An 11,143-nucleotide genomic window follows, 5' to 3' on the forward strand; every position below is an offset into this window, starting at 1 on the left:
TTTCACATGGGACAGCCTGGAAAAGCTCTCGCCAAGAGAGAAATGAAGCAGATGTTTCAGAAAGAGCAAGTGAAAATACAAGAAGAAAATCCAAGGAAGCAGATGTTTGAAAAGCTAAAAACCGTTAGTTGGAGACAACTAGCAGCTGTGATGATGATGGTCATATATGATGTCAAAAGAGGTCTCGAATCAAAATGGGTCTAGATTTTGAGGTTCCTGCCCCGTCGACTGCTGCCTCTCATTTGTCAGCTGGGAACAAGGCTGGAAACATACTTTTCTGTTGTCTCGCAACTGCCTTGGATAGAACCAATACAAGTGACAGACCAATACAAGTGACAGGCCGTTCACGCTGTGGCAGCTACTGCAGCAGATCTTGAAATGACAATACGGGAGCTGCCCATAAGCCGGTCACATAAAATTATCAGGAGAGCCTGCATCCATTATTGTGAAAAACACTCCGCTTCTACAAAGCAAGAAATCGAAGCCTCTGGAGCTAAATCTGGAACTGTCGTTTATTTGGGTGGTAAGCTCCTTCCATCTCTGACAGGAAACAAATCTGTTGAACGGCTATCAGTAATGATCTCGGGGAAGAATGCATCTTCTTCAGGCAAAAAAGTGCAACTGTTGGGCGTTCCACAGCTGTCATGTGGAACAGGCATGGCACAAACTAATGATGTAGTCGATATCCTGAAGGAGTGTAATGTCGTCGACCGAGATGTTGCTATGAGCTTCGATGCAACTGCTGCCAACACAGCTCGTGTTCATGGAGCTTGTAAACTAACTGATAAGCGGTTGGGAAGAAATATTCTATACTTTCCTTGCAGACACAATATCTTGAAGACTGTTCTCAAAGAGGTTTTCAGAGCAGTTCATGGGTCGTCAAGTAGTCCAGATGTTCTCTAGTTCCAACAGCAAAAAAAAAAAAAAAAAAAAAAAAAGGCATCTAAACCAGTTCGATTTCCAGATGGGAAACCCAAGCAGTTATTTCGGTGCAGTGTCGAAGGAAAATTCTGTATGGGTGCAAAACCTTCTCGACTACTTCATGGAAGCTCTCAAACAGAGCAAGACCAAAGGCGACTACCTCCGACAAATGGAGTTCTGTGTGATCTTCCTGGATGGGAATTCTCTTCGAAGGACTCGTTTTGGACAGCCCGACCTTGTACACCATGCTCACTGAATGTCTAAAGCATTATACTGTCTCCACATATTAATGTTACAACACCAGTTCCAGCTGGCCGCCAAGTAGAAAATGTCGATTCACACTATGCCTCTCTCTGTTGCTCTTATCTATGGTTCAGTGTGGCTCAAGGCCCATGAAGTGTTTGAAGCTCTGAGCAATGACGTATCTTTTCTCAAACAGCTTCGTTACTATGGGGAGAAGATAGATGAAGCAGTGGCATAGCAACCACAGAAGCTTTCCATCAACATCTGTGGTACTTGGGTGAGTCATTAGCAGCTCTGGCTCTGTTCAGAGATGGTGTTTCAAATGATTAAAAAAAAAAAAATCCTTGATTAGCGGGCAAAGAAGAAGAGAAGGAACCACCAAAGAAAATGGAGGTAACAAAGGAGGAAATTCCACCTCTGGAGCTGAAAAAGCTGGCATCTGCAAACACTAACTGGTTCTTTTGAACCATACTACTCGACCCTGGAATCATCTCCAAAGATCCAAGAGCAGAAGAAAATTCTATGAGAGATGAGCGTGGTGAATGATTGTGGCCGAAAGAACGGTGAAACTCATTCATGACTACAACTCTTCAATTACAAAAAACGAGGACCAAAAGCAGTACCTGCTTCAGGTGATCGCCACACATTAACGTTTGTATCCCAGTGCAAACAAGGCTACTCACATGTAATATGTGCTTGTTGTCCATTTTTCTTATGTTATTCTCACATTATAGATGACATGAACACCACTTTATAAAGAATATAACAAATCCCTACCGTGTATCAGATTTCAGGAGCACATTGAGTTTTAGAGAGAGAAAGCATCAGAAAATCAATAAGTTCGCTCCTCTTGTGCATACCCTGAATGAAGATCTAAATACCTATAATTTTGCTTTAAGTAGTGTCTCAGGCAAATGAAGCAAATAAAACACTGAGCATCAAAAATTCAAAGAACTTTAATTATTTGGATCACTCTAGCGAGCATGCATATGATTGTATGTGTAGCATAGCCAAAACTGGAAATAATAATTTGATGAACTAGGCAGGATTACTGGAATGGCTCACACATGTGCCAATTTCAATATGATGTTCATTGAAATCTCCTGAAAAAGTGTCTTGAACTAAAATAATTGTACCCAGTGGTTTCATAATACGTGCATGTGCAGAAGGCAGCAGGACTTTTCCGTGCAGTTTCATGTGTCTTTGGAGAGAGAGAGAGAGAGAGAGAGAGAGAGAGAGAGAGAGATTGTTGTATACCAACAGTCCAATGTCTGTTACTTCATTAATGCTACGAACAGACACTTTTATGCAGAAGAAAATGGTGGGCATTGAGATGGTGGTGGCGGTAGCTGTGACGATGGTGGTGGTGGTAGCTGTGGTATAGTGGTGGTGGTAGCTGTGGCGATGAGGAGTCAGGTGTGGCGATAGTGGTGGTGGTAACTGTTATGATAATGTTGGTGGCTGCTGTTATTGTGGTGGTGGTGGTAGTTGTGATGATGGTGGTGGTGGTGATGATAGCTGTGATGGTAATGTTGGTGGCTGTAGCTGTTATGGTGCCGTTACTGGCAGTGGTTGTGGTAACTATGGTGATGATGATGGTGGTGGTGGTGGCGGCTGTGGTAGTAGCTGTGATGATGATGATGGTAGTGGTAGTGGTAGCTGTAGTAGGGGTGATGGTAATAGTGGTAGTGGTGATAGTTGTGGTGGTGATAGCTATGGTGGTGGTAGTGTCGTTGTTAGTGGTGGTGGTAGTCTTGTTGTTAGTGGTCGTAGCTCTTCAGAAACAGCTCCCATTTGGGCAGCTTCTGAGCGGTCCGATAGGGGCATAAGGCTCTTTTCTCTCCTAAAATTCTAGTCATTGTGCACCACACTCACCCCTTGCCTTAACCTGACGTCCCTCTCCTCACACATCAATCTCTGTCCAACATATAACCATATTCTCTGTCCTCGTCCCTCAACACAATTTTTATCTCCACATCTTTCCTGACAGTGAAAGAAGCCTTTCATGGGTGCAGGTAATGTACGGTAAGACTTCACTGATATTCAGCAACTGGTTAAATGAGATACGCTCAAAAAAGAATTATGTCAGTATACTAGAATGGTCATTATTCAATTGTTTATATTTCCATTTCAGTATTCACAGTACTGAGAAACAGTTCGCACGTCTGCGCTTATTTTTCGTTTTTTTTTTTTTTTTTTGTTATTGGATCTTTTTTAATAATGTAAATATCTTTATGACTGTTATCATCGATACTTCATTTTCACACGGGTTGGACCAAGATCTTTCATTTGGTGAGATGCGGGGAATTCATGAGGAGGTATTGCTCCCTGATGAACGCCACGGCACAGCTACGACAAAGGGATCATCGTCAGCACCTTTCCTGTATTGGGGGAAAACTTGCAAATTTAAGCATTTTCAAGCCTCTGTGTGTGTGTGTGTGTGTGTGTGTGTGTGTGTGTGTGTGTGTGTGTGTGTGTGTGTGTGTGTGTGTGTGTTACTGCATGCCGCCGGCTTAGCGAATAATTAACATATCTTCTCTTCCCTAATATTGCTGTTTTTTAATGATAAATGCTGGACGAATGCTGTTGTTGGTGGTAATAGTAACGGCGTTCTTGATAATTCAGTTTTATGGATTTTAAAACCCATCATAGGTAAATCCATTATCTGACACGGCAACGAGACTCCCAGCACGTACCCGAAGAGTGGGAGTGGAAGATGTGTGTTACTGAGGGTGCATGTGGGAGCTGTATGTATGGTTCCAGTGTTGGTGCTCTAATGTGTTTAGTGTACATGAGTGAGTGAATGTGTGTATAATTTGGGGTCTGAGAGAGAGAGAGAGAGAGAGAGAGAGAGAGAGAGAGAGAGAGAGAGAGAGAGAGAGAGAGAGAGAGAGAGAGAGAGAGAGAGAGAGAGAGAGAGAGAGAGAGAGAGAGAGAGAGAGAGCATAGGAGGGCTTGATAGATTTTTCTAAAAAACAGAACAGAGGAAGGAAAAACAAATGAATAAAAAAATAATAATATCAGTAAATGTGAAAGAATATGTTTTCAAGTGGCTCTAAATGTGCTTCTGCATAACTGTGAGGTCAAGAATGAACACATTTACAACTCTGTCATTTATTTTCATCGGTGTTTGAGTAGTAGATAGCTGGGCTTCGAATCGACACTTCCCGATGTTTTCCTCAGCTGTGCAGTGAACAGTTTGGGAATTTCAGTTTCGGCTATACACATTTACAAGATCCATCGACATTTCGTTTAACACCCCTACTATTTTAACTACACCACAACTGCACGGGACAGCCTTGGCATAATCCAGAATAAACGATGTGGTACGAACGCATTAGTGGTGATCTACTAAGGTGCGCTCTCACTTGGTTCATTCTAGCACCCTCACATTTATGAGTACGCACTCTTTTGCACTCAGTCATATCCTCCTGCCCTAGAATCTTGTAATTATCTTTCAAGCTGACTTTCTGTTTCACGAACTCTCTGTGTAACTGTTTCACATACTGTCTTACACTAAACCATCCTCGATCTGTATAACCAGCATCACTTCACTTATTATCCCCATCCTCAATTTAGTGGGCCAGCAAAGATGACCTTGCGGAGATAGAGGACAGGAGAGGATTGAGTTAATGCATAGCTTGTCGGACGTCAAGAAATGTTGCGTTTGCCAGGCGTTATAAATGTTTAATAGTCCCCTTCCCATTACTGTTCCTAAAATCACTGCAATCATATCTCACGCCCTGTTATCCCAGTTTTAGAGAGCTAATTCTTACCTACAATAAATTACCGCTCCATGAACTCTTTCTCTCTCTCTCTCTCTCTCCCTCCCTCCCTCCCTCCCTCCCTCCCTCCCTCCCTCTCTCTCTCTCTCTCTCTCTGCCAAAGCTCTCAGCTGTACCTTCAAATCCATCTGTCCTACTTCACCTACTCTACCTCCCCCCCCCTTTCTTTGTCAGACCTGCGACATCCGGAGCCTGGATTCCCATAAGCCACCCAAAGAGGTCTGAAGGTCTAAATAATCCTGCTGGATCAACGGCATGCGTGAGGGAAGACGGGTGAGTAACTGCGAAGGAATGGACTGTTCATAATGTCACTAGTGTTTCCTTAATGCTCGAAATGGACAGGCAGTCGCCGATCTAATGATCTGTGAAAGCTCAATGAAGTTGGTTATTCTTGACGGGGCTAATGGACAAGTGTCACGACAAACTGAGTTCCAGCTCTGTATTTTTCTAACAACGACTTAATGATGCATTTTTTTTTTTTTTAGCCTTGAGATGAAAAATTCTAAGGTTTTTGCAATAGGGCCATGGGTTTAGGTTACTGGTACGAAGGCCACCAACAATGGGAAGCAGATCACTCGATAGCCTTACTAATTAATTATTAATCAAGATATCAATCATGCTGACAGATGAGTGTGTTTTATCTTGCCGACATCATAAATAAACAGTTAACTTAGCGTTCTGTGGGTTAGATAGGGAAACACATGAGCATCGAGTGACTGCACCATGCGAAACCCATTGATAAATTGTAAACTACTATGCATTTCAGCGGCTGTGTTACCTCGATTTTCTGGGTTTTCTCGGTAACGAAGTGTTGGATCACTATTATACTTTGCCACAGTTTATTTTACACCTAGCGCTAATTTCTGACTGCATAGTGCATTACCAGAAGTATATGAGTAAGCTACATACTCTTGACAGTTGAGAGAAATTCCCGATATCCAGAGACAGCATTCGGACACAGCCATCACTACGTCACTCCTTAGACCCCACCCACCTCTCTCCCCCTACCTGTATGATCCCTCCTTCCTTCTATCACTCCTTACCCCCTCCCTCCCTCAACCTCCCCCCTTCTCTCTCTCTCTCTCTCTTGGATTCATAACTTACGGTGCATGCTGTATTCCTGAAGTATATAGAAATATGGTATACCAACATGCACGCGTCATTTTTGCAAAGTGAAATAATGTGGAAGTAAAGCCTTGGGTACGGTAATGTGGAGGGTAATAACGAGCGAGAATGGCAAACACATGGTTTACTGGAGCTGAGCAGTTTGAGGTGTTGCGAAGTAACATGGTTTGTTAAACGGGTTTGTGGCTGCACTCTACAGTAATAACCCAGAAATACAGGACGTTGGCTCCAAGGATTAACAGTATGGCATATAAGTTACGTCATTGTCCCCGTGGCTGCAGGAATGGCATTGTCATGCAGCTTTTATCCTTGTTTACCAAGGAACAGAGAGACAATCGGCTGAGGTTCAGTTTGCACAGGTGCGTGTCGTTTATAGCTATATTACTGCAACCCATTCGTTCCCATCACTAACTTGATGAGTGATGGGCTCCATATCAACGGATACGCATAAACTATCTATACATACCCGAACATGGGTAAAGTAATTGTCATATGATCCAATAATACACCATATAAGGTATTCACTTGGTTATAATACAGCACATCATGCATTTTCACATATGGTGGGTGGTGTAAGAAATTTAAGGGTTAAGGACAGAAGCCACCTTCATGTGTGTGTGTGTGTGTGTGTGTGTGTTTTATTTATACATTTTCTTTGCCAAGGTTTCGTTGTTAAAGCGGTAATGGATCACGGTGAATTTTGTCTCCAGCCCTGATAATACTTCACCAAAAGTAAAAGACATATCACTAATGTTGTAATATTGACCTATCACCAAGCAGGCCGTATGACAGGGTTGCCTATGCGGTCGGCATGAGCGTCCATGCGGTGAGGACGGTGGAAAGGCGGCATCGCACCACCAACTGCGAGGCAGGGACGGCCCAGGCACTACCACCACCACCACCTGCAACACCTCCCACAACACCGGCCGGATTCGACAGTTTCACCGTAGCGGCCATTCGTCGCAAAGTCCATTCAAAGTTCGCCGCCAAAGAAGTTATGACTATTGCTTCCCTGACGGAGGAGCTGATGATCGACGGCATCATTCCGATGGCAACCTCGGATACGTCGGTGTGGCGACTCCTCCACGATATGGGATTCCGCTATAGGACATCAAAGCGGACTATGTATGTGAGGAAGGAGTCCCTGGACGTTGTATGCCGGCGGATTAATGCTCTCAGGGCACTCAAGCAACACCAGGAGAGAGGGATGCAGGTGGTGTACCTTGACGAGACATGGTTCACCACCAGGATGCACCACAGCATGAAGTGGGTGGACACAACGCAACCTGCCACAAGCACCGCGTACAGCCGTCACGTGCCCCCCGGAGAAGGGGACCGCTTTGTGGTAGTTGCAGCCGGCACCGCTGATGGCTTTGTGGAGGAATCGTTCCTGTGCTACCACACCAAGACAACCAGCGGTGACTACCACGGCGAGGTTAACGGGGAGCTCTTCCTTCGTTGGCTGACATCACAGCTCCTGCCCTCGCTGGCTGAACCATCTGTGCTTGTATTAGACAGTGCGCCATATCACAGCCAGCAGACGGAAGAGAGTCGTTGCCCTACCACTGCCACCAGGAAAGCTGACCTCATTACATGGTTGGATAAACACAGCCTGCCCTTCCCGCCACACGCGACACGGCCTGAGCTCCTGCTCATATGCAAACGGAACCGACCACAGCCACAATACATCGTCGACAACACCATTCGAATGTGGGGTCATGAGGTCGTCCGCTTGCCACCAGCCCATCTAGAACTGAATGCCATTGAACAAGTATGGGGGCACATGAAAAGACACGTGCGCTCGTCCTTACAACACTTCACTCGGGCAGACTTGCAGGCCAGGCTGGAGGAGGCAAAAATGGGTGTAACGGCAGAAGTGTGGGCAGGTGCGGTTCGCCGATCACAAGGCTATGAGGAGGAGTACTGGGCCACAGACAACATACACCACAGCATAGATCCCGTCATCATAAACCTCGACAGAGATAATGAGGAAGACTTGTTCTTGGAAAGTGACGTGGAGTAAAAGAAAGGTTATGCTGTGCACTCATGTTGTCATCACTTGTCACCTCATCATATATCCGCTTCTGCTCACAGTGTATTTTGAACTATGAAATACTCTTCCATATAACCTGTAGTTCTCTTTCTTAAAAAGTTATCCCATGGATTAATTTCCGTTTTCATTTCTGTCCTACAAAGGATTTATAGATATATATTATACACAGTAATACTAATAAAGATAATACTAATACTAATAATAATATTAATAACTAATAATAATAGTAATAATAATATTATTAATATTACTCATAATAAAAATAATAACAATACTAACGGTAATATTATTACTATTACTACTACTACTATTACTACTACCACTACTACCACTACCACTACTACTACTACTAATAATAATAATAATAATACAGTGTAATAATAAAATATCTCGAATTCATCATGTTACTGCTCTGGCGCCCATCCCCAATCGTACTTTACGGTAGAGGCTACAAGGCAAAATGGAAATTAATCCATGAGCTACAAAGAGTATATAGCCCAGATGAAGGCAAAGAAAGACAATTTACGCACACCTCATTGTTTTATGGCTAATGCATGCACCAGTTGCAGAGCCATATACATCTCGTGGGTTAGTGCAAGGTTGAAATTAATTTAATTGAATTCCATGAGAGAGAGAGAGAGAGAGAGAGAGAGAGAGAGAGAGAGAGAGAGAGAGAGAGAAGGGGGGAGGTTGAGGGAGGGAGGGGGTAAAGAGTGATAGAAGGAAGGAGGGATCATACAGGTAGGGGGAGAGAGGTGGGTGGGGTCTAAGGAGTGACGTAGTGTTGGCTGTGTCCGAATACTGTCTCTGGATATCGGGAATTTCTCTCAACTGTCAAGAGTATGTAGCTTACTCATACACTTCTGGTAATGCACTATGCAGTCAGAAATTAGCGCTAGGTGTAAAATAAACTGTGGCAAAGTATAATAGTGATCCAACACTTCGTTACCGAGAAAACCCAGAAAATCGAGGTAACACAGCCGCTGAAATGCATAGTAGGTCAGTAGATCGCCTCCAACGTAAGGCGGCGATGCAAGTTCGTACGTTCGTGTATTTCAAGTTTAAATAAATTTAATACAGAATTATATATAATTTAATGGCAAATTATTTTCCTAAGCTAACCTAATCTCTTTAATTCAATTACAGTGTGTTTGAAGACTTACCATTGGTTAGATCGGGTTCGATTAGGCTAGTTTTTTTTTTTTTATGCGAGGAAGAAGGAACCAAAGGCCAGAAGCCCGCAACTATTGTTCCTTCCAAGAGAAAAACAAAATACAAGAGAGAGCCAAATTCAAGATCCGATCATTTCGAGATGCCTGGACACACTGCGTTTGAAAGACTGGAGATCATAGGAAGCAGGAAATGCAGACAGAGGGAGACAGTTCCAGAGCTGACTTGTTGCATTAATGAAGGACTGGGAGTAACGGTTAACTCCTGCATGAGAGAGTTGGGCAGAAAAGGGTTGAGAGTTTGCTGCTAGACGGGTGCTAAGCGCTCGTCGTAGAGGTGGAGGAATGCATGCAGACAGTTCAGAGAAGTGACCATTGAAGTAGCGATAGAAAAGAGATAAAGATGCAACAGTGCGACGAAGAGACAGACGTTGAAGGACGTCAGTAAGAGGAGGAGAGTTAATGAGACGAAAAGCCTTTGACTCCACCCTATTAAGAAGAGCTGTATGTGGAGAGCCTCCCCACACATGAGAGTTGTACTCCAAACAGGGGCGGATAAAACCCCTGTTTAGAGTGAACAATCGTGCAGGGGTAAAGAAGGAACGGAGTCGGCTTAGCACACCTAATCTCATGGAAGCAGAAGAGATGTAATATGATCTTTCCAAGATAAGTCCCAAGTAAATGGAACCCCGAGCATGTTCAAGGATGATGCAGGATTAAGCTGAATATTATTGAACATTAGTGGGTATATCTGTGGAAGATTTTGTTGGGTTGATATGTGTAAAAACTGAGTCTGTGATGCATTAAAAACAACTAGATTATTTTTACCCCAGTCAGAGATATGAGCCAAGTCAAACATTAGATGTGCCATAGCCTCATCCCTTGTTTGTTGAAGTAACTGCTGAGATGGACGTTGCGGGAACCGAATGGAAAGGTGAAGGGTGGAGTCATCAGCGTATGAGTGGATAGGGTTAGATGTACAGCTTAGAAGGTCATTGATGAATAACAGGAAGAGAGTTGGTGATAGGACAGAGTCCTGAGGAACACCACTGTTGATATATCTAGGAGAAGAACGATGGCTGTCTACATCAGTGGCTATAAAACGACCGGAAAGGAAGCTAGCGATGAAGACACAGACAGAAGGATAGAAACCGTAAGAGGGCAGTTTGGAAATAAAAGATTTTTGCCAGACTCGATCGAAAGCCTTTGAGATGTCAATTGCAATGGGAAAGCTTTCGCCAAAGTCCCGACAGGAGGATGACCAGGTGCCCAAAAGGTAGGTGAGAAGATCGCCAGTGGAGCGTCCCTGACGGAACCCATACAGACGATCAGAAAGAAGATTGTGATAGGAAAGATGCTTTAAAATATTGCTATTAAGAATTGACTCGAAAACTTTTAAGATACATGATGTTAAAGCAATTGGACGATAGTTAGAGGGTTGGGAATGGTCACCCTTCTTTGGGACTGGCTGAATGAGAGCAAACTTCCAGCAAGAAGAAAAGGTACAAGTTGTTAGAAAAAGGCGAAAGAGTTTGCCTAGGCAGGGAGTAAGCACAGAAGCACAGTTCTTGAGAACAACAGGTGGGACTCCATCAGGCCCATATGCGTTATTAGTACTGAGGCCTGTGATGGTAGAAAATACATCAGTTGAAGAAATTTTAATGTCTGCCATGAGGAAGTCAGAGGGGGGAAGTGATGGAGGAATAGCACCGGAATCGTCTAAGGTGGAATTGGAGGAGAAAGTCTGAGCGAGGAGATCTGCTTTATCAGTAGAAGAAATAGCTACAGAACCATCAGAGTAGAAAAGAGGTGGGAAAGATGATGAGGTAAAGTAGTTAGAAAGGTTT

The 11,143-nt window shown here is 43.7% G+C and overlaps 1 protein-coding gene across 1 annotated transcript; it reads left to right on the plus strand.

Moving 5' to 3' along the window:
* The first annotated feature begins 6,885 nt into the window (after nucleotides 1-6,885).
* LOC145401253 (uncharacterized) lies at nucleotides 6,886-8,097 on the plus strand. The gene has a single exon (XM_080273587.1). It carries the CDS (start codon nucleotides 6,886-6,888, stop codon nucleotides 8,095-8,097), a length of 1,212 nt encoding a protein of 403 aa, XP_080129713.1.
* Nucleotides 8,098-11,143: the final 3,046 nt, after the last annotated feature.

This window comes from Coenobita brevimanus, chromosome 55, assembly GCF_032717465.1.
Source record: "Coenobita brevimanus isolate Jiangsu-jjx chromosome 55, ASM3271746v2, whole genome shotgun sequence".
NCBI lineage: Eukaryota > Metazoa > Arthropoda > Malacostraca > Decapoda > Coenobitidae > Coenobita > Coenobita brevimanus.